The 23,416-nt window shown below is 39.3% G+C and overlaps 3 protein-coding genes across 9 annotated transcripts in view; 2 read left to right on the top strand and 1 right to left on the bottom strand.

Moving 5' to 3' along the window:
- The window catches only part of ppp1r13ba (protein phosphatase 1, regulatory subunit 13Ba), a 28,088-nt gene extending 17,186 nt beyond the window's left edge, over positions 1-10,902 (top strand). For 4 of the 6 annotated variants that reach the window (XM_056767581.1, XM_056767580.1, XM_056767579.1 and 1 more), the window contains 14 exons: positions 332-433; positions 1,924-2,095; positions 3,942-4,132; positions 4,852-4,992; positions 5,239-5,425; positions 6,003-6,134; positions 6,931-7,040; positions 7,125-7,545; positions 7,628-8,379; positions 8,674-8,811; positions 9,021-9,154; positions 9,337-9,503; positions 9,595-9,794; positions 9,934-10,902. In XM_056767581.1, coding sequence (XP_056623559.1) covers positions 332-433; positions 1,924-2,095; positions 3,942-4,132; positions 4,852-4,992; positions 5,239-5,425; positions 6,003-6,134; positions 6,931-7,040; positions 7,125-7,545; positions 7,628-8,379; positions 8,674-8,811; positions 9,021-9,154; positions 9,337-9,503; positions 9,595-9,794; positions 9,934-9,975 — 2,889 coding nt within the window. In that variant the 3' untranslated portion in view covers positions 9,976-10,902. Of the gene's footprint in view, positions 1-107; positions 189-331; positions 434-1,923; positions 2,096-3,941; positions 4,133-4,851; positions 4,993-5,238; positions 5,426-6,002; positions 6,135-6,930; positions 7,041-7,124; positions 7,546-7,627; positions 8,380-8,673; positions 8,812-9,020; positions 9,155-9,336; positions 9,504-9,594; positions 9,795-9,933 lie in introns of those variants that run through there. The other 2 variants (XM_056767584.1, XM_056767582.1) reach the window with 2 other exon arrangements.
- Positions 10,903-11,050: 148 nt separating this feature from the next.
- LOC130436692 (serine dehydratase-like) lies at positions 11,051-13,963 on the top strand. 2 transcript variants are annotated; one of them, XM_056767587.1, is made up of 8 exons: positions 11,051-11,549; positions 11,665-11,836; positions 12,040-12,082; positions 12,292-12,431; positions 12,513-12,601; positions 13,010-13,237; positions 13,317-13,441; positions 13,532-13,963. In XM_056767587.1, the coding sequence occupies exons 2-8, from the start codon at positions 11,684-11,686 to the stop codon at positions 13,720-13,722; spliced, it is 969 nt and encodes a 322-aa protein (XP_056623565.1). In that variant the 5' UTR covers positions 11,051-11,549; positions 11,665-11,683; the 3' UTR covers positions 13,723-13,963. The 2 variants fall into 2 exon arrangements, with proteins under 2 accessions (XP_056623565.1, XP_056623563.1); XM_056767585.1 differs by having other exon boundaries at positions 13,511-13,963.
- Positions 13,964-15,004: 1,041 nt separating this feature from the next.
- On the bottom strand, positions 15,005-22,729 carry LOC130436444 (serine dehydratase-like). The gene is made up of 8 exons (XM_056767091.1): positions 22,620-22,729; positions 19,469-19,636; positions 16,687-16,729; positions 16,460-16,599; positions 16,275-16,363; positions 15,971-16,198; positions 15,754-15,878; positions 15,005-15,679 (listed from the first exon to the last, which is right to left on the bottom strand). Exons 2-8 carry the CDS (start codon positions 19,631-19,633, stop codon positions 15,489-15,491), a joined length of 981 nt encoding a protein of 326 aa, XP_056623069.1. The 5' UTR covers positions 19,634-19,636; positions 22,620-22,729; the 3' UTR covers positions 15,005-15,488.
- Between the last annotated feature and the right edge of the window lie 687 nt (positions 22,730-23,416).

Below are 23,416 nucleotides of genomic sequence, written 5' to 3'. Positions count from 1 at the left end.
TGTAGTTGAACACACACACACACAATTGTAGGACATGGCAAATATCCTGTTCACACACTCTAGGCATTTCCTCGTGATTCTGATTTCTGGCTCAGTCACTTTTTGTTACTGTACCCTTTTGAGCACCAGTCAAGAGTTGTTGTTTCCTGCTAGAATAAATAACTTAACTGGGTCCTTACTGGTTTGAGGTAGGACATGATGGTCTTTTGGGGGCATAAGCTTGGTGTGCTTGAAACATGTACTGGAAAGCAGGAGTGATTTTAACTTGTTATATTAACTGAGGTTTATAGCGTGAAAAGCAAATTCTCTTATATTCTGTGTTTGTGTGCAGGTGGGGAATCCTCGTGTGGAGTTAACGCTGTCAGAACTGCAGGAGATGGCGATGAGACAGCAGCAGCAGATCGAAGCTCAGCAGCAGATGCTGATTGCTAAGGTGAGAGACGCCGTATGAAGCCTCATGTCTCTTTATTTATAAAGTCCACTTTTTCATCATTTTTGAGATGATTTATTACTTTTGGTTCACTGCTGGTCTGCTGACTTTGAACATATGAAAAATACTGACTCCAGCATCCTTCCAGAACATAGGCAGCTGAATGCATGTATGGATTAAGGCCGTGATCGAAGAAAGGGCCGTATCATCTGGACCGTGTAAAATGTTGTTTTTGATTAATTTAACACGTCTGGTTCCATGTGGTTATCTTCTTTTTGCATGAACTATTAACTATAAACATTTAGCAAACTCCGGTCTGTTCAGCCTAATGTTGATTCGGGCCTTAAAAATGATTTTTTTTAATGTTTTTTGTGATGGAGATACTGTCTAGAGATCATCGTGTGATGGTTAAAGTGAATATTACACTTAAGCCAGTGCTCGGGGAACTGTGCGTGTTGCTTGGACACAGAGTTCTTTCCTTTAAGCAACAACAGGAAAGAGACTCTGTTCATGCAGGAAATGATATCAGTATGGACCTGCAGCTCTCAGGAAGGGGGTGGATGTTAACACAGCTGGAATTAAGTGTGCACGTGAAGGAGACATAGTCCGTTCCCAGGAAAAGAAGTTTCAGTCGGATATTTGAGTTCTGAGTCGTTGTCTGAAGTTAAATACAGCTTGAATAGACATACAAATTTACTTGGTGAAAACTTAACATTAGGAGGTCATCAGCACACATTCTGCAAGGTAAAATGTGTTTGTTTTGGGGGAAAATGGTTTGTTATGGTTTTTATTTGTTCAGCATTTTCTAATAGATTTATTTCACTTCAGAAATATTGATACAATAATTTCTAATGCACTTTTATAATTATATACAAAGAAAACATTAAAGTTAATGCAGCGTTGCACATGTTATTTGCAACTGTAAGAATATTCGTGTAAGGGTTAAATGCTTGTTTTTCTGTCCATTTAACACTGGATTGTGTTGAGTCAACACTCTGTATGTGTTTGTTCTAGCTTTGTATTCGTTCATTATAAAGCTGACCCAAAAGTGCTTGTCAGCATGAGCTTTCCTCTGCTTTCTATTTTAGTCTCATTCATCAAACACTCACTTCTTGTGTGCGTTTGCGTTGTAATATCAGAAAAAACACACATTCTTTTATTTAGTCTTAGTAATTATAGTTTGATTTATTGCCTTTGAAGATTTTACATTTGTGCAAGTTAAAGCTTAATATTCATATTTCAATGACATTGAAATGTGATTGATGTTCTCTATTTCCTCTCGTTTCCTCTTCTTCCAACATCTGCCGTTTCCTTTTTATTCCCATCCTGTGTTGACTCGCAGCTCTCCACCGTACATAGTGAGGTGTGTGAAAGGACTGTTGTTGAATGAAACGGTTGGCTTGAAATGTCTGTTTTGACCATGTTCCCTCCCATTTTGAAACTGACGGTTGCCCTCTCCTCCCCTCTCATTCCCGATCCTCTCGTTCATTTAGGAGCAGCGCTTGCATTACCTGAAGCAGGGTCCCCGTCAGGGCCATTCGGTGGCTGAGAGTGAGAAACTTCAGAGGTTAAGAGAAAGAGTGGATAGTCAGGAAGCCAAACTCAAGAAAGTCCGTGCCATGAGGGGCCAGGTGGACTACAGCAAGCTCATCAATGGCAACCTGTGTACGTATGTCCATGACAATGTTATTAGGCTATTATAAGCTTTTTGATTGTTGATGCTAATTTGTTCAACGCTTGGTATGAACATCCCTTGATGTTGCTTTGACAACACTTAAAAAGTTTTTTATGCTTTGGATGGCACAATAGAAAATCAAGTTTGGCATTTATTTGTCATCTTCGTATCTAATGCATCATTTACTTGCTGTTTGGATTTCCGTGGTGGTGTGGCATCGTGGTAAAAGATCAGGGCTGGTAACGCGAAAGACTCACAATAACCAAGTCAAGTTAACAGGACAAGACACCTAAAATGCCTAAAACCGGAAGTACTGATCAATTTTTTGTGACGAATTTTAAAGCGAAACAGAATATCGAATGAGAATAGTTCAGGGCGAGACTTGCAAATCTAAAAAAGTGTTTCATTCAGAAAAGGAACTCTGGGCTCGCCAATCTACAGCAGAGTTATTATAGTTAGGTTTTCACCTATATTGTCGTTTTAATAATATTTTGAATTTGCTTTTATTTTAAGTTTTTATGTTAATGGCATAGTTCACCCAAAAACTAAAATTTGCTGTTTATTTACTAACCCCCAGACCATCCATACAGTAGGTGACATCTTTTCTTGAGTAGAACAATAAAGAACATTGTTTGGTAAATCCGCAGCCCTGTGTGCATGGATGTATATGGGGTCCACCTGTCTTATGCTGGATTCACACGGTACGCGGCAGTCTCGTTTGTCCAGTTTATTTTCAAAAGGAAACATGCGGTAAGCGGCAATTTTTTTAGAATATTAGCGGTACTGTACAGCCTCTGCCCCACATCCTGATCGCAATCTTCTTTTGGTAGTATTTGGGTTTTCTTTATTGTTTTTTGGGTGAGATATCCCTTTAATTTTAGCAGTTTTTATTTTGTGCTTTTGTTATTTTATTCATTTCTGTTTATGTTTATTTTGCTGCATAAGATTAATTTGTTTTTTAATTTATTTTAGATTTATTTTGATTTTAATTTATAGTACGTAAGTACTTTTAGTGCCTCGACAAAAAATTGAATAGATTAACATAAAAAAAAAACATTTTAATGGATTTAGTAAACTATAACCTTACTACAGAGTGGAAATATATTTTCAGATTTTGATGAAAGATCATGAAGGCACACGAATAACAAGACCTCAAAGAGGTCTAACAATGTCACAAAAACAATTTGTGTAATACAATTTTATGTTCGTCAGATGATATGTTTACAAGATAGCTGTGAACAAAGAAAGGGTAATTTTATCAATTATTACATTGTTAGCATGTGCGGTGGAATTCCATCCATTGCTCCAGCTGCGTTTGCCATCCACTCCCTTTGTGTTCCTGGCTGTAGATCAGTAGGAACATACAGACTTTAATACAACGAATTCAGGATGGGCTGTGGAAGAGCTTTTAGATAATCCAACCATCTTGACATTTAAAGACAAAAACAACTACCACAATATCATTCCTTTCCATTTTCCATGCGAGAACTTGTGGCCTAAACTGATCATCGCAGCTCCAGCCCAGGCAATCTCTGTCAACAATCAAGAGAAAAGATGGACTCTGTTTTATAAATACTATTACAAACCTTTGTTTATTTTTGTCTTTTGTAACACTGAATTGAATTTACAGTCTATTTACAGAGAGCTGTGTTTTGCTATGACGTGAGGAGTGGAATCTCGAGACTTGATTTTTGTTGGATCTCACGCCCATACACTTGCACGCACACCCACACTAAAAATCCACAGATGCCAAAGGAAGTGTAATAACAATGACCCATGAGTTCACATAAACGGGTAGTTTATTTATATAATCGGAATGTGATGTGTGTCTTTCAGCTGCAGAAATCGAGCATGTTAGCAGCTTGTTCCAGGAAAAGCAGTCGGAGCTGCAGTCGGCAATGCTGAAGGTAGATCACCTCACACAGCAGTTAGATGGTCTTCGACGGGGACGACTCAATGGGCTGCCGGGAGGACCGGTGACCACCAATGCTGCGCTGGAACTCCGTAAACTTTACCAGGAACTGCAGGTTTGTACATTTACATTTATGCATTTGGCAGATGCTTTTATCCAAAGTGATTTACATTGCATTGTATTTTACACTTGTTTCTGACAATGTGCAATCCCCTGGGATTGAACCCATGACTTTGGCATTGCTAGTGCCATGCTCTAGCCACAGGAGTTGGTCGGACAAAAATCAAAGACTTTCTGAGAATTTGTTGTACTGTGCTGTGATATATGAACTTGGACATACACTGTCAAGTTTGTACGACTACTTTAGACAAATCTCAAAACTAGAATTTTTTGTGGCGTATGTTTGCTTAAATCTCTATGAAGAGGATTTACAAAATAATGTCATGCCATTTTATCTTAAGTACATAGCATTCAGCGGTAAAACACAAACCGACTAGCAAATACCCTTTTTTAAATCAGTCAACGCTCTTTCATCATCAAAAATCACTTTCTTCCCCTGTGAATTTTTGAAAGACTTTGATTTTCATGTGGTTTAGCTACACTTCTTTTTTCAGGCGTCCAAATCCTCTCTGTGAAGTTTGTGGTACAGTTTGTGCCCCGGAGAGATATCGCATAAAATATTTAGATACTCAAGCATATTGCAATCGCCAAAAGATATTAGTTGCATAAACATAACATTCTGTGAGAGCGGAAAATATTCCAGCAAACATAATCACATATATATCAGTTCTGTACGGGATTATGTGTGACGCATATGTCTGTATTAACATTTAGATCCGGAACAAGCTAAACCAGGAACAGAACAGCAAGGTACAGCAACACAAGGATGTGCTTAACAAGCGTAACATGGAGGTGACCATGATGGATAAGCGTATCGGGGACCTCAGAGAGCGACTCTACAAGAAAAAAGCAGAGGCATGTAAAACCAAACAGGCCTGCATCTGCATTAGAACTGCAATTTAAAGATGCCAGCCCGAATTGATTAAACTCTTCCACAGAAGCTCAAAGTGTTTTGTTTCCACAAACCATTGAGAACCACATATATTGAGAGTTCATATATTGCCTGCTAGTTGCAGAATATTTTATTGGAAAGGTGAAAATTAAATCCATATTTTCAAGTTGTTCTTTGAGGGTTTGAATGAACATGTCTCTTCTCTACAGCTCGGGCGAATAAGTGGCCCTCCCTCCCCTCAGTCCACTTCAGGGACCTCTGGGCGGGTGGCAGCAGTTTGTCCGTACATCCAGGTCCCGGTGCCCGGGCGTCAGAAAGGAGGCTACACTTTACCTCCAGATCCTTTGAAACAGCAATGTCTCACCGCCACAGTCAACCATGCTCGCTCGAAGTCAGGTCAGTCTTTTCTACTTTCCTGACATCTACCCCTTCCCAAGACGGCAAGGACTGGAATTCTTTAGCATGCTCGCTTATCTTATATCAATGTCAAAAAACATCTGTATCACAAGACAATTAGGATCAAATGGGTTTACTTGAAGCCAGGACCCCGTTCAAGGAGAAACTACCACAAAAATGATGACAGATGTGTTAAATCATTATTGAGCCTTGATGCTCTTGATCGTGTATCCATCACTCAAAATCAAGCACACAGCTCCTCCTGGACTCCTTTCTCATCACGACCGTAAAGTCACTCATTCAGCTCAGCCAATATGTCTATGCTTCTCTCATTTTCCACAAAAGCAAGTACTTGTCATTCTTGACATTATAATGCCAACAGCACAGTTGGATGAAAATCTCCTTCCAAAAAGGGAGCTCAAGAAGCATATCTTTACTCACTAAAATGTCTATATTTATTCTTTCCAACCTTTATCATTAACACAATTTTCCATTTTCTCACGTCTGTCACATCCTCTTCTCTTCCCCTCCTGTATTTGTCATGCCTTTGTGTCACGTATGTGGGGTGGCGGTACAGACGAAGAAAGGGTGAGGATGCCTGCAGGCTCATGGAAGGTTTCAGACTTAGACATCATAGTGGACCCCCTGGTGTCAACCTCAGACTCTAGAGAGGGGTCCGAGGGCCCCACAGACTCCGACTGTACTTCCTGTGAGTGTTCAGGCTTTCAGAGGAATTCTCAAATCAGAAAGCATAAACAGGGTTGTGCGTTTTTTGTACAGCACTGAAATTTAAGACAAAAGAACAATATTTACATTAATTTTGTTCAAAATGCAAATGGCAATATATTATTTTTATATTGACATATAAAAGCTACAATAAACCTAATATAGTCACTACAGTGTGATCCACAGGAATCACACACTAGACTTAACCAGTGGAAATAATAGGAGCATTTATGAAACAGCATTTATTTTTGTAAGCGGTCATGAAAATGTCAGCCTAGCCTCAAGAACACATAACAAAGCACTGTATTCAGTATAGTTCAACACTCGAAGAACTTGACACATAGAGAGAAAGGAACACCCTTTTTCCGATTTGCTATAATCTTTTGCTTCACTAAATTTTTCCTTTGTGGGACTTCGTAGTCCACTTGCCACTTAGTTTGACAGGGCTTCTGTCACCCGGATGGGATAAACATACGTCATCGCCTGCGGCTCTGACAAGCAGAGCAGCGGACTTGGACACGCAGGCTTAGTAATCCATTTAAACCAAAGAGAGATGGATCTGGGCTGAGAGCAGGACACAAATATACCCACTGAAACACCTGATTAGAAGTGTTCTTATGTCACAGGGGTCAGAGATGTGAGAGTAGTCCCATTTGAGATTCATCTCCTACTTAAATGACCCGGTGAGCAGGTCAGTCTGCTCCATAATGAGGCTGTCTCGAGAAAGAGCATATACGTTTCTGTGTCCTTACGCCTGTGAACTGCTGTGTTCCCTACAGCTAATGATGCAAACTGGCCCTCCTTCAGCAATAACAGGGTTCATCTGAAGCCTCCAGACTCGACGGTCACAAGTCAAGATCCAACCAGCAAGATGGGTACCTCAGACAAGGTGAGATTAAGGAGTACTTAGTTTTCTTGTGGAAGAAATCTTTAGTCTTACACATGGTTAACACATGGTTGCGTCTCCTTCCAGGAAGCCCCTAAGCTTTTAGGGACAGTAACGGCATTGTCTAAGCAGCCTCCACCCATCTATGGCACGTATCCCAGTGCAGGTCACCACTCCACAGTCTGTGCCACCAGCTCTTTGCCTCGCTCTGCTCCTGGCACCTTAGGCTGGCAGAGAGCACCCCCTGCCTCTGGTTCCTCCTCACAGCAGATACAACAGAGGATAACAGTGCCTCCCACTCCCGGTTCATCCCTCTTCCCTCAAGGTGAAAGGACGGAGCCTCCTCTGGCTGTGGCGGTGCGTCCTTTTATTCTAGACCGAGGGTCTCGCCCCCAGTCTCCACGGAAGGGTCCTGCCACAATGAACTCTAGCTCCATATACAACATGTACCTGCAGAACCCTACGATTAAAAACTACTCCAGCAGTAGCAGAGCTACTGTCAAAGCTGGTAAATGATGTTAGGGTTTAGATGAATGAACATTATGTACTGTATCTTTTCGTACATTACTACATTTGCTTTGTTTTTCTAGTATATGGAAAACCAGTCCTACCAGGTTCCACATCTCCTTCTCCAGTTCCCCTATACCAGCAGAGCTCCAAAGATGAGGTGGACAGAGAAGTGGACCAAGAGAGCGCTCCCCTACCTCCACCTAGCGTGGACAATATCCCTCGCCCTCTGAGCCCCACTAAACTGACCCCGGTGGCTCATTCCCCTCTCCGTTACCAAAGTGACATAGATCTAGAGGTGCTGAGAAGGAAATTATCCAACGCCCCACGGCCACTAAAGAAGCGAAGCTCCATCACAGAGCCTGAAGCACCTAGTGGACCTAACATCCAGAAGCTTCTATATCAGCGATTTAATACCCTTGCAGGAGGCATTGAGGGTGGAGTGATTGGGACACCTTTTTTCCAGCCTGACAGTCCTCTTGGCTATATGGCTACAGCCCTGGGTCATGGGGACACTGTTAATATGAGCTTGATAGAGTCGAGTATGTTAGCTAGGCCTTCAGCAGAGCCAGCTAACCCAAACCCTCCTACCACCACTTCTGCGTCTCCTACTGCTGATGCCAATGAAAACCTGCTGACACATCCAGTCAGTGACTCAGTCGGTACTCAGTCTGCTGATACCTCAGGTCTTGCTATTACAGACACCCCTGAGGACAATCATAACAACAACCACACAAATGGACCTGACACACAACCTAGCCCGATACCAGACCCTCATTCCTCTGCAGAGCAGGAGACCACTGTGCTTTCGGGCACCCCGTGTGGTATATCACCGGTGAGTTTAGCATGTTGGCATTTGTACAGTAACCCTTATTCTGCAAGATTTTTGTAAGCTTCAAATGCAGTTCAAATGCTGTTTATTTGGAGTAACCTTTGTAGAAGTTAATTAGAATGAGCTTCGCAGAACGAGGGTTAGCATTTAGAAATCACTGTTGGCTAGGATATGAATTAATATTGCATAAATTCATTCTTTGACTGACAGGTTTGAGTTTGCTCTTGGAATCCTTTTCTCATTTGCTTGTGGATCTTTAAACTAAAATGAAAACTAAAATGCATTTTCATATTGCAGGTCAAACGTACCAACTTGAAGAAGCCTGGCTCTGAGAGGACTGGTCATGGCCTGAGGGTCAAGTTCAATCCTCTTGCTTTGCTTTTGGATGCATCTCTGGAGGGCGAGTTTGATTTGGTGCAAAGAATTATCTACGAGGTACCGTTCAGCTAGCACTTGCCACTTAGACATACATTGCGTTACATTTTGCATCTGTACTGAACTTTGAATAACGTTTCTGCTGAAAGACTAAGGGGTGGGTTAAGCTAATCCCTGTCCGGGAAAACGACCCCTAAGTGTGTTGGTTAAAGAGTACTATGCAGTTACTTGTCATAGTATCCTCAGCGTGTTTTTAACTCCGTCTTTAGGTTGAAAATCCCAGCACTCCAAATGATGAGGGTATTACCCCTCTCCATAATTCAGTATGTGCAGGTCACCACCATATTGTGAAGTTCCTGCTGGACTTTGGAGTAAATGTCAATGCAGCGGATAGTGATGGATGGTAGGTGACATCACTTTGGTCTGACAGGTCTAGCCATTTGTCTTAATTTGGGACTGTTGAATATCTAACCTCAAATTAAAATGCTTAAATTTGAGGAAACTAACAGTATTACAGTAATAAATACTGCTTAAGAGAAAATGCTAGCTGTTGATAAACATTACTTTGTCTAATTGCACCTTTAGGACGCCACTGCACTGTGCAGCCTCATGCAACAATGTTCACCTCTGCAAGCTACTGGTGGAGTCCGGAGCTGCAATTTTTGCAACTACTATCAGCGACGTGGAAACGGCCGCAGACAAGTGCGAAGAAATGGAGGACGGTTACGTCCAGTGCTCACAGTTTCTATACGGTAATATGCAAAATATTTTCTGGTTATTCTTATTGTTGACTTAACAGTGTAGTAGCGGTACATGAAACCATCGCTTCTCTATTTCTCTCAGGTGTGCAGGAGAAGTTGGGCGTGATGAATAAAGGAACGGTATATGCCCTATGGGACTATGAAGCTCAGAGTGCAGATGAGCTGTCATTTCGTGAAGGCAACGCTCTTACCGTGATGAGTCGCAGGGATGACAGCGAGACTGAGTGGTGGTGGGCCAGGCTTAATGACAAGGAGGGCTATGTACCGCGCAACTTGTTAGGGGTAGGACAGTTGTACACATCCATTTCTTGATCGGCACCTTGTGTGTTGTAATATGACAATATAACTTCTGTGATTATGCTTACTCTTCCATTATTAGCTTATTATCACTTATCATTTTTATTCTCTGTTGCCGTTATAGCTATACCCAAGGATCAAACCCAGGCAACGTTCCTTGGCATAGATGGCAAAGGGACAGTGCAAGCTGTCCCTTGGCATATACCTGCAGGATGGAGCTCTGCCCCGTCTTTGCACTTCACCACAACACAGACGTCGCAAGATGATGGAGCACGTCTGGAGTCGGAAAAGACGGATTTGCCTGAGAGCGGGGAATTCAGCGGTCTTCCATTTGCATCCCAGATTTTATTCGTCACTTTGATGTGTTGTTTTTGCAGTGTCCCTCTTACTCTGTTGAGGACGTGTTAGCTTTTCTGTCCTCTCCCAGAGCGTTAACCTCCTGAGCGTTTCGTATGTGTGTGCGGATGTATGAGAGCAGGATGTGGCCGTCATTAGGACGTGAATGGGATGATAAGGGTTCGTGTGCAGTCGGGGATTCAAGGGTATGTGCTCTGTGGTTATAATCAGGTGGAGAGAAAACCAAAGGCAGTGATCTTTCATTTCCCATGGTTAGGAAGTTGCTGATTCAGAGGAAAGGAAGGAAAATGCTAGAAAGTGATTACAAAGAGACCTTGAGGCTGGTCAAGCTACCGTTGGATAAGGAAATGGCCTGGTCTGGAAATGTGAATATTTTTGTATGTGGAGGACTATGTGTGCCCGAGGAGGTAAAGTTGTATAGTCGTAAGTTTTCGAAGAATGTTTTCAGAAAAGTTATGCCGTATAGAAGTATTGCAGTGGCGATCTTTCCATCAAACAAGGGGATATTGACAACATTTCACATAATCCTGTATGCTTCCATAAATAAGGAAATGTTTTGAGCTACATGATATTTTCCCATTTAAGGATTGTTTATTTAACTAAGATTTAAAAAAGAAATTCTTACTGTCGAGGGTTGTCAAAACAGGCAGACTGCCTAGTATTTGTGCTGCCATATGATAGCCATTAATGCAACTTGCAATAAAACAATAAAAATTTCCATATTGGGACAAACACACATGTTGTATTTTGCAGAGCAGTTTAAAAAAAACATCAATACTTAAATCCTCTCTTATTACAAGGATTAGTGCGCAAACAAAGGGTCAAAAGGTTTTTTTCGCTAAGGAATTTTATCAGTTATTTTTCATGAAAATTAATCAATATAAAAAAATAAACATACACTTGCAAGTATTTGCGAAGAAATTTGGTCTTCCCGAGAATGTTTTTATAAGTTAAATTGTTAATCTCATTCCTCTGATGGAATAAAAATAGATCTAGTTTATCCAGATCTATAGTTGTGGTAATTTGGGCCAGTATTTAGAAAAACATATTATATTATTAATTTTATATTAGAAATATACAACAATATACAACGGTATATAAATATGGTAATCAATTAATACCGCAGTATAAATACCACGATATTACCATATCGCCCTTATGGCGCGAGAGTGTCTACGTAGAATTGCGTTTTACACTTTGAGGGCAACGTTACAGCTCGCTGTAAATGAATTACTCTTATTTATTACACCATCTAGCAAGCTTACAGTGTGTAGTCTCGGACATTTATACATTTGTACTCAATTAGTTTATTGTCAGCACACGAACTTTGAACTTCTAGACAACGAGAGTTCGCCAGAATCAGACATAACCGCAACGAAACAGGTGAGTGACTTAAATAACCAACCTAAAAGCAGACGTTATGTTTGGACAATGTACCGTACGATTACCCGGGTCTCACGGTCGTCTCTTCTGCCCTACTTACTGTTTGCAAATATAGATATTTGATTTTGCGAACGATGTCAAAACAAGAAGGATTTCATGTTGTCACTCCGCTCCTGGAGAGTGTGGGAATGTCTAAGCGGCTTGGGAGCACCGTGTATCTGAAGATGGAGAGCTCGCAGCCCACTGGGTCCTTCAAAATCCGCGGGATAGGATACATGTGTCAAAATGTAGGAATAAACTTCTGCATTTGATGAATTCCCGCATGATTGCAGCACTGAATTACATAAAACGACCCTGAATATTACTGTATACGTAAGAAAAATGGTCATCAGTGCTTTCAAGTGCGTTTGCACTGCCCCCTAGCGCCGTTTAAATGTAATGGTTGCAGATTGTAATTGTAACATAAGTATGCATATTTTTTTCTAAAAAGGTTACAAATTCAACCAAGTCTGCTGGTGTGATTTGTTCTTCTGGTAAGTGCAAGTAAACCGGCTAACTTTATTTCACTTATATTAAATAAACATTTAAACAGATTTCTATAGTGATTTTCACAAAGCTGCTTTACTAAAAATGGTAGCTCAATACAACAGGTGTCTTGGAATAACTCTACGGGATAACATCTTTGGACCGGCACAAAATGTGCATTTAGTAATATTAGTTTTGACTTACTCTCTCTGTATAGGTGGTAATGCTGGTATGGCCACAGCATATGCAGCAAGAAAACTTAACCTTCCCGCTACTATTGTCTTGCCGTCTACGACTCCTCATCTGGTAGTACAGAAACTTAAAGACCAGGGAGCTACGGTTAAAGTTGCGGGCAAGGCAAGAGACTCGGTCTCATATCTCTCATTTTTAAACCAGGTCTGTATGCACAACATATCTTTATGTGATGTGGTGTTGTAGGTATGGGATGATGCAAATGCTGAGGCCCTACGAATGGCTGAAAGTAAAGGTCTTTCTGTAATACATCCTTTCAACCATCCTTTGGTCTGGTGAGTATACTGTAGTTACATGAAGATCTTTACAAAAATATGTCGCAAAACAAAGCCAGAATCTCTTAAAATCTGGAAAAAAAAATCTTTTTATGGACAGTGAACTCATTTACATTTAGTCATTTAGCAGACGCTTTTATCCAAAAGCGACTTACAGATGAGATAAACAATTGAAAGAATTGGAACAGCAAAAAGCATAAGTGCAATAAAATACTGGCCTCATATAGTCTATGAGACTTGTTTTTTGAAGAGCTTATTATGTTCTGCTTGTTCTATTATTACAACTAATAAAAACAATCCAATAGATGAAATCATAGTGATGACATCATTGTGAAAATATATTGTTGGATAAAGTCAAGAAGATGATAGATGGAGATGGAGAACTTGTTCCTGAAATCTGTCCTCTAGGAAAGGCCATTCCAGTATTGTGCATGAACTCAAAGCCTCCTTAGCATCCAAACCTGGAGCTATAGTGCTGTCTGTGGGTGGTGGAGGTCTGTTTTGTGGGGTGATGGAGGGCTTGGATGAGGTGGGTTGGGCGAGCGTCCCTGTCCTCTGTATGGAGACTGTGGGTGCAGACTGTTTCAATGCCGCAGTCAAAGCTGGAGACCTGGTTACACTGCCGGACATTACAAGGTATAAACTGCAGAAGTTTTTGGAAAAGTTTCAACGCACACATTTAACAAACATTGCTGTAATTCTTATCGGTTGCTAGTCAAGCGACGTGTTTGGGAGCGAAGACGGCGTGCCGGCAGGCGTTTGAGTACAGCAAGCGCTCCACGGTCATCTCAGATGTGGTTACAGATCTACAGGCCCTGGATGCAATAGAACTATTCCTGGGTAAGCTTACCGTTGGGATTTATAGCACGAAGCATTCAATAACTAAATTATTCTTGTTCATTTCGAAAGACTTTGTATGTACGTATGTAGATGAGGAGCGTGTGCTGGTGGAGTTGGCCTGCGGAGCCGCTCTGGCTGCAGTGTACAGTGGTCTTATCCAGAGACTGCAGGAGGAGGGACGACTTCCTAAACCGCTTGGTCCGCTGGTGATGCTCGTGTGCGGGGGTGGAAGTGTTAACCTGGCTCAGCTTCAGCACCTGCAGGCAGTTATACGGAAATAATCAGAACAATCATATAATCTGTCATATCTATACAAAATAATATCTATGTCGGGTAATGATGAAGATGGTCAATGCATTGTCTTTGAGATGTAGTAACACTTTACTCTGGATGATTTGGATGTCCTGCTTTACTTTTGTTAGTAAATTTTCCCAAGTTCTGTTGTTTTTAGGATATCTTTGTATTTTCTGAAACAACTGCTTTAATAAAATATCCTCATGCTGATGTAGCGAGCAGATGGCACTGATGTTTGTGGTCTCAATATATATTGAGCAGTGTTTGGCCAATAAGTAATGAGAAATTCTTATAGGTTTTAAATCTGTATCTCACCGTTCTTCACTTTCCAGTGTTTTTACTTTGTCATTTATATATTTCACACTTAATAACATTGAACTTGTAGCATACAGGTTATGAGGTTTGTCAAATTGTAAGGCTGGGGAACAGTAAAAATATATATATATAGTTTATTAAAGCGATAGTTATCAAAAAGAAATTCTGTCTTCAATTACTCGCCCTCGAGTCATTTCAAACCTGTATGAGTTTCTTTCTTCTGCAGAACACAAAAGAAGATATTTTAAAGAATGCCCATAACCGAACAGCGGTGACATCCATTGACTTCTATGGACACAAAACTAATGCAAGTGAACGGCTGCTATCGCTGTTCGCTCAACAAGATTTTTCAAAATATCTTGTTTTGTGTTCTGTGGAAGAAATAATCTCATACAGGTTTTGAAATGACAAGAGGGAGAGCAAATGATGACAGAATCACTTTAGGTGTGACTTTCCAAAAGCTGTTATGTACATGACTATAAAATCAAATTTCATTTGTGTTTGGGAATGTAATTATGGCAATAACTGAGTTCGTAGCACATTATAGGGTTTTACAATCCTACACTATCCCTGTCTGGAGCAATGTGCTTTTTGTATTCATAATGGTTTGGCATGACTGATACATTGAAATGTTTATCTATTTATTAAAGCTTGAATCAAATCGTATGTTAATAAAATTTTTGCATACAAATTTAAAAATGAGCTTCTCACAGAAAAATCTGAGGATAGATTCAAGAAATGATCTCAGTCTGTGCTTTGGAGGTTGATTCTGAGTTAAACAAAACTCAGCTTTTAAGAGCATTTTTTTAATGAACGAACAATTCAATGATAAACAAATGACATGAAATGGATTTCTGAGAATTTCATATTTTTGTTCTCCCTTTAAAGAGTCATCGTTCGCTCACAAATGACTTTTCTTTATACGTGCTGCTGAGTCACAAAATTCACAAACAATATGTTGCACGAATTCTTTATTTAAGAAAATGTCACACACAAGCCGAAGATGTCAACCTGAGTCTATCTTCTTACTTGCTTAAAGGAACAGTTCGCTCAAAAATGAAATTCTGTCTTCATTTACTCACCCTTGAGTTGTTCCAAACCTATATTCATACCTTTGTCCTGCCGAGCTCAAAATAAGATATTTTGAAGAATGTGGGAAACGAAACAGTTCTGGGCCACTATCAGCTACCAAAGTATGTTTTCCCACTTTGGAAGTCAATAGTGTCCGACAATTGTTTGCTTACAAACGTCTTCCAAATAACTTTTCATTGTGTTCAGCAGAACAACAAGATTTGTACAGGTTTAAAACGACTTGAGATTGAGTAAATTATGAGTCATTTCGGATGAGCTCACTTTAAAAAAGATTTCAAAATAACTAGACATTTTATATGGAGACAGATTGTTTCGATAGGAATGATATGATAAAACATTCTCATGATTATTTTCTTATAACAGTCTGCAGGTGCTGAAGCAGAGGCAGGTTTATGCCACCACCCCCGCACACGATCATCACCAGCGGACCAAGCGGTTTAGGAAGTCGTCCCTCATCCTGCAGTCTCTGGATAAGACCACTGTACACTGCAGCCAGAGCGGCTCCGCAAGCCATCTCCACCAGCACACGCTCCTCATCTACACAAATACAAAGTCTTTAAAAAATGCAAGCTTTAAAGATGCTGTATTCCAAACCAAAACAACAGGTTTACCCAGGAATAGTTCTATTGCTTCCAGGGCCTGTAGATCGGTTACCACCTCTGAGATGACTGTGGAGCGCTTGCTGTACTCAAACGCCTGTTGGATTGCTGTTTTCGATCCCAGACTTGTTGCCTTACTAAGCATTTCACACACAGTATGAATTACAGAAACTGCGTAACGTGCAAGCTATATTAATAAAGTCTTGTAGACAGTTTTGATGGTTTATACCTTGTAATGTCCGGCAGTGTAACCAGGTCTTTGGCTTTGACTGCTGCATTGAAACAGTCCGCACCTACAGTCTCCATGCAGAGGACAGGGACACCTGCCCAACCCACCTCATCCAAGCCCTCCATCACCCCACAAAACAGACCTCCACCACCCACAGTCAGCACTATAGCTCCAGGTTTGGATGGTAAGGAGGCTTTGAGTTCATGCACAATACTGGCATGACCTTTCCTAGAGGACAGATCAACTCATTTCAGAAACCAATAGATAATTTTTTGACATAATGTCATCCCTTATATAAACTTACCAGACCAGAGGATGGTTAAATGAATGTACTACAGAAAGACCTTCACTTTCAGCCAATCGCAGGGCCTCGGCATTTGCATCATCCCAAACCTACAAAACCACATCACATAAAGATCTGTTGTGTCATACAGACCTGATTTACATTGAGGAAAAAGGCATGCTTGATAAACTGTATGAGGCTCTTGCCTTGCCCGCAACTTTGACCGTTGCTCCCAGGTCCTTAAGTTTACGTAATACTAGATCAGGCGTCACAGAAGGCAAGACAATAGTAGCGGGAAGGTTAAGTTTTCTTGCTGCATATGCTGTGGCCATACCAGCATTACCACCTATACAGAGAGAGTAAAAGTCTAGAAATCTGCTTTGGAACAAGAAACTTTGGGAAATCAGTTTGGTGTTAAGTTAGTTTTACTCACCAGAAGAACAAATTACACCGGCTGGCTTGGATAAGTTTGCAATCTTGTAAAAAGAAAAAAGATTTGTTTTAATGGTCATTTGACTTGCCAATAATATCCGCCAGCGTCCCTTCTGTAAAGCGTCGCTAGTGGGCAAGTTTGTAATAGGACAGTACACGTATTCGTGTCTAAATTGCAACCCAATATTTGTTATTAGTAACGACAGTGGAATTATATTATCTCATTACTATTATAAAAGTGACATAACGTTTATATACTCGCACTACAGTGCTTTTATTCGAATGCGTCAACGTCATGCAACTAATAGCCTACAGTAGCCTAGATGTGGTCTCTTAGGTCAGGGGTTTTCAAACCCCCAAATATGATGAACCTAATGTGAAGGACGAAAATACATATCCAACTACTTTTGTATGTACAGTATAAAGAAACATGTTTAAAAATAGATGTGATATTCTAAAAGCAATGTCCAGTTAAAGTAATGTTGAATGTATAAACTGAAAGAGGAGAATTTCAGATTCATTTTACTGTATTATTTTACTGCATTTATTCTATTTTACTGTATTGAGTTTTTACATCGAGGTTATATTGTCACATAATGGGCCTCATTCATGAAACATCCGTAAATATATGAGTAAATAATAATTGATGTTATGTCTTACAGCTAATTACAGCTAATTATGAAAAGGAGAAAGGGGCCGAACACACAGCCAGATCTAGCCAGACAGCACCTCTTGGAGAGAATGAATATTTGTTGTGTAGGCTACTTGTATGAATATGAATTAACAATTAATATTGATGTGCATTGTTGTTTTCTCTTGTATTCTATGAATATGAATGAACGCTTATTAATCATAATTGTTTTCAGTGAGGTACCATGGGTCTGATGCCCATTCCACATAATACATTTTCATGATTTCATTTGAAAGAACGAACAAAATTCTACCTTCTATTCAAATTTCATGCAAATATCTGATAAAATAAGGAAGTTACAAGCAAAAACGGTTGAAAAATAAGCATTTTCGGTCACACGACTACTATTGTAGTTAATGTTAACTATTTTACTACATTCCTCGGTATTATAAATATCATAATTTTCACAATTCAGGTGTCGTATAGGGAATTTTCAGCTCTGTCTAGTCATGTGATCCATTTTGATCTAAGGGGTGTTTGAAAATTTTGTCATCATACCTAAAATTTACAATATGCATTTGGCAGATACTTATATCCAAAGCGATAAACATTTTTAATGAGTATGTGCAATCTCGAAAGTGAAACCACAACCTTCTACAGGAAAGCTCAACACGTGGTATGGAGCAGGTGTTCATTTCTTTCGTACCAACTAACATTTTGAAAATACGAACAATTTCATGATTACGAAAATTTACGTCAAAACGACTTTACATCTGGCTTACGTCTATTTGACGTCTGCATTTACATCTTACAGACATCTACAACACATAGTTTGCTCATCTGCAATACGTCTCGGAGACGTCTGCTGTCAGACGTCATATAGACATCTAGAAGACGTCTGTAAGATGTTTATGATTTAGAATGGATGTAAAGCTGCTCTTTCTAAGATGTTTAGCAGATGTTTTTACACAGCAGATCTCCAGATCTTTAACAGACGTTCAGACGTCTCTGAGACATATTGCAGATGAGCAAACTATTATTGCAGGTATCTTGCAGATATAAATGCAGAGCCAGATGGATTGTGCTATCTGGGATACCTGAACAAAATCTACAAAACATCTGATATACACAAAACTATCTCATACTAACTTAGAACAAAATAACATCATGTAGCCTAACAATACCTTCAGACAAACACCAATATTTCCATCGCACGTTTTAAACCATTGATTTTTGATTGGATATCTTGTTCAACTCTAATATTACTTGGTATACAAACGACTGTTTAAACCTCAGTTTGTTGAAGCTTGGAACTCCTATTTGATGGTAATAATTCAAATTCATTGTGTAAAACATAGTTAGAATTAGAATTGTTAGTTGCTAGCCTTATCAAATTGTTACAATAGGATGAATCATATCTTCCCTACAGATTGACCCATAATCTTGATCTTTATTTGATTAAACATATTTTTTATATTTCTAAAGTAACATATAAACTTTTATACAGTGTAGAATTACAATACTGCAATATTCTCATAATCTCAGAACCCCAAAATAGCAGGAGGATCTGTCTTCTTACTCTAAAGTACTTAAGACGTCGAAGAAGGTAGACTCTCTGCTTTGTTCTGTTACAAAGAGTATCAATGTGATCTTTCCAAGATAATTGATGATCTATCATTACACCTAAGTACTTGTATACTTAACCTTTTTCCTAATAAATAACAACTGGCAGTAGGTGAGTATCAGACATAGAACCAAAAATGATTTCTTCAGTGTTACAACTATTGATATAAGCCTTATTATTCTCGCACAATTCCACCAATGTAGACACCCCTTGTTGACTTATCCCAGGACAGTCTCAATCATTCAACACTAATATAAACACAGTGTCATCAGAATATTTAAAACATATTGATGTTCAACATACAGTCATCTGTATACGGGGTGAAAAGTATGGCGGAACTGACAAAACCCTGAGGTACTCCCACATTTGTTATCATAGCAGATGAAATAGTTTTATTCACTTTAACACGTTTGAACTCTATTAAAAAGAAATGATATATACCAGCGAATCAACCAAGAATTTACGCCTAACTGTACCATTTTTGCCCTTTTTTAACTGGGACAATTTTATTTTGTATATATTTCTTACATTTTGGCACATGTATCCAACTCCGCGGATTTTGAAGGAGCCAGTGGGCTGTGAGTTCTCCATCTTCATATACACGGTGGTGTTCCCCAGTCGCTTGGACATTCCCAGGCTTTCCAGTAGTGGCGTGACCACGTGAAATCCATGCTTTGACGTTGTCCTCAACATTTTCTTGAATACAAATGGTTTAACAGAGAGTAAGATGCGAGCAGCAATGCTTCAAGTTTTCCTTGAGCTCAGGTGGTTAATTTGGCCATTATTGTCATTAAAAAGGTAGACTTTGTGACTGAAGTACGCCCATGTTAACAGAAACCTGTTACATGTCCTATCATGTATTTTATATTGCATTATTTGTTGTGTCAATGATGCAATTTGATTTGATGACTGAAAATGCCTACTGGTAACGAGCAAGTCTGTTTTTGAGCAGCTTAGAAACACCCCAGATTTCCAGTCGTTCCTCCTGTAGTAACAATATGCAGACTTGGGCAACTTAAATATTTACACACCTCTAATGCTCTCTGCCCAGTCCCTAAAAGTCCTACGTACGCTATACATTAAACAGACTATCCTTCCATCCATGACGGTTGCAGTCTGCTACAATTGAACTTAAGTAAAAGGCTTTGGCTTCTGAAGAGGCGTTTAACATCAGAACCAGGCTTGTGTTTATAGCCAAGGAACAGTATGTGCTGTGAGTTTCTATACAATAACCTATTGGCAAAACAGCTGAAGGAGAGATAGTGATAAAGTAGACAGGTTGGACGTCATGTTCTGATCCTCGAAAATTATATAAAACATCTGCTAAGGTTTGATCCATGCCTGCAACAAGTATAAACATGGCTGAGATACATTCTGTTCTAATAACATTTTGTCAAGAGAATAAATCACGGTCTCATGTTCATAGAGTTAAGAACTCAGAAGAGTCCGACTCCTGAGAATAAATGAGGGCAAACACAGGCAATATTTTTGCTAATGTAATTTTGGGAATTTGAATCTGATCGGGAGTTAATGTAGACTCATGGCACAATCTGCATCACCAGCTGTTTCCATGTGTGTAATTCCACCAGACAGCCCAACATGTACAATCTTTCCCATAATCCTCTGTAAATCTGTCTATGGCCTCATTTTTTTGCCTAAATAAATCCTATGGATCTCTTTCCCCAATTCCTTTAAGGTTGAATTGCTTTCAAGATGTACCTTATATATTTTTGGGCGCATGTTAATGGAGCACGATTGATAGGAAAACTAAGCATTTCAGTGACCATGCTACATTCAGTATACATCAAAGCGTACTTTTGTGAAGTTCTACAAAATAATACTGTGTTCATTACATATGGATTAACACTAATCCTACTAATATGTGTGATTTAATTATTTGTAAAAGTAAATGGAGTACTATTACGTATATTAATTAACGTTTCCTTGTTCACTACAAATATGAGGCTTGGTTCTGACATGAATCTGATTGATTGTGTACTTTAGTGAACAGTCTGGTTTTTTGTTCATTTACAACACCCGATATTTGGCAAGACTTCTAGGTGTTTGTTCATCCGTTGCATGAGTTGCATGAGAGTCCTGAAATGTTTTTTACGAGTAAAAAAGTCTAGAAAAATAAAAAAAACAAAATATGTGCCCGAATCTTGGTTCATTGCGGCTGCCCTTAAATCCATGTATTATGTAGCCTATTTTGTTGTACTGCCTAATTTTGACTCTCTCTGTTTTTTTGTGAATGCAGCAAATATATTTCAAGTCTACACAGGTGTCCTTGGAGACTAACAATAACAGACAACACTAACAACAAAAACGCATCTCGACAACATGTTTATACAGAGGTGCGCCCGAACTCCCTTTCTTGAGTGAAAGTACAGATACTGCTGGTCAAATATTACTCCAATACAAGTAAAAGTTGTGAAGACAGTCTCTTACTTAAAGGGATAGTTCACCCAAAAACTCTAATTTGCTGTTTATACCCCAAATCAAACAGCTCCTTAAATATACCTACAGTATTTTTGTAAATATCAAATATAATAGTGACATTCGACTTCAAAAGGATTTACTAAAGAAAAATGTAATTATCTAAAGCTCAATAAACACATCATGCCATAACTAAACTGTATTTAACCTATTGTTTGGTGGGAACGATCCCATACCTTCTCTTCTCACAGCACATGTGGGCGCGAGATGCGCACGGGACGCCCCGCCCCGTTCATCCTTTATATAAGAGGCACGAAATCATATTAAACAATTTGCGCACGCACGCATAACATCTAACGAATCTTTAAATAAATAGTTTTATCCAAACTAAATGTTGTGGTGTAACGTATTATTCGCAAACGATATAATATCGCCAAATCTCTATAAAGCATTATGCATGTCGTTTAGACTTTTTCTATACAGTTCAAACTTCTTACCAATGCAACAAGGGTACGAGCAGCTTAAATTAAATAAATATTGTTAATTTTACCTTTACATTCTTGCACATTAGGATTTTTATAAGATGCTAGTTTGCACAGCGTCCATAATCCTGTCTTGAAGCTGAAATGGTTGCTTAAATATGGCCAGGGGGTTACTTGATTGTCTTCAGCACTTAGAGTTCGATAAGGTTTTAATTTAGGACAGGTGCACTAAACCTAAGTTTAACTTCTCCATCTCTATCGCTCTTCTAGTCTCGGCGCAAACTCAAACTCGCGCTCATTATTCACTGGAGTCATTTCCTGTCGCGTTTCTTGCAATGTATTCACTTTCAAAACGTTTTTTTTTTACGTTTTTCTTTCGTTACTCAGTAACGGATGTGATTTAATATAACGAATTACAATACATCCCACAAATCATACTTAAGAACAAGTAAAATTACAGACTTTAAAAGCAAGGCTAAAAAGTGCAAGTACACATAAAACCTACTCCATACACCTATCCGAGTAAATGTAATTCGTTACTTTCCACCTCTGTTCAGGATTCACATTATGTTGCTCCCTAAAACATAACCCCTTACACAGAAAACATGAGCAAATAACTAGATTACCCAAAAACAAGCATTTTTAAGTTTAAACTAATAAAGGCACACAAAATAGTCAAATGTCATGCATTGGGAAATCATGTCCTTGACTCAATATGTGACATTTTGTCAATAAAACTTTTAAGATTATTTCCCCCTTACCGTTAGCCTGCATAAACCTGCATCCTGTTGACAGCTTTTGCGGTTCGTTCAAACGAAATCCGCTTGCGTCACGCGTCAGCGAGAGATGGACTTGAGTGTCTTGATGCGCGAAGCAACATCCGACAGGCAGCTGACATCAAAGTACCGCGAGAGACATTCGAAAAACCTTAAAAAGTTTGGTTTCGAGAAGTTTGGTACTTTGATGTCATCCAGCTCTCAGTTCTTGCTTAGCCCCATATAGTCGAACAGGCCTGCGACCTGAGAGACGAGATTTAAAAAATCAAAGCCAACCCTGTTAGCGACGTGAGCTGCAGAGGCAGGACTCATTGCAGAGAAAGAGATTTAAACATTTGAGTTCCACAACAACGGTTGTATAAGATGTTTAACTTCAATTAAATTATTTCTGGACAAATGCATGTTGAAAAAAATAAGTATTAGGTAGAAAACACAAGAGACACATGGCATCAGTGGTTATATGTAAATGTAGGTAAACTGTTTGGTCAAAATTATTGGTAGGGACAAACTAGTGTTCCCTGCATGTTGGTAGGGTTATCCATTTTTCCCTGCATATTTATACGGCTCACAGTATGGGTGGCATTGAAGGAGTAGTTCACTTCAAAATTTGCCCCCATTGAGTTTCCATTGTAATTTTTATTCCTACTATTTAAAGTGAATGGGGGCAAATTTTGATGTAAACTACTCCTTTAAGAGCTTTATATGTTTAAGACATATATGTATAGTTTAGATATTGTCACTCAACCATATACACAAGTGCAGGTGAAAAACTTGGGTGCAGT

This window comes from Triplophysa dalaica, chromosome 15, assembly GCF_015846415.1.
Source record: "Triplophysa dalaica isolate WHDGS20190420 chromosome 15, ASM1584641v1, whole genome shotgun sequence".
Classification (NCBI taxonomy): Eukaryota; Metazoa; Chordata; class Actinopteri; order Cypriniformes; family Nemacheilidae; genus Triplophysa; species Triplophysa dalaica.
The sequence above is the reverse complement of the archived record's forward strand: the minus strand, read 5'-3'. Positions and strand labels throughout refer to the sequence as shown.

Bases quoted from the DNA above. Each gene is read 5' to 3' on its own strand.
- LOC130436692 (XM_056767585.1), top strand. From the start codon at position 11,684: ATGTCAAAACAAGAAGGATTTCATGTTGTCACTCCGCTCCTGGAGAGT. The intron at 12,432-12,512 runs GCAAGAGACTCG...GTGGTGTTGTAG, and splicing joins CGGTTAAAGTTGCGGGCAAG to GTATGGGATGATGCAAATGC. The intron at 12,602-13,009 runs GTGAGTATACTG...TCTGTCCTCTAG, and splicing joins TTCAACCATCCTTTGGTCTG to GAAAGGCCATTCCAGTATTG.
- LOC130436444 (XM_056767091.1), bottom strand. From the start codon at position 19,633: ATGTTGAGGACAACGTCAAAGCATGGATTTCACGTGGTCACGCCACTA. The intron at 16,730-19,468 runs GTAAGAAATATA...TCTTTTTACAAG, and splicing joins TTGGATACATGTGCCAAAAT to ATTGCAAACTTATCCAAGCC. The intron at 15,680-15,753 runs GTAAACCTGTTG...GTATTTGTGTAG, and splicing joins AGCAATAGAACTATTCCTGG to ATGAGGAGCGTGTGCTGGTG.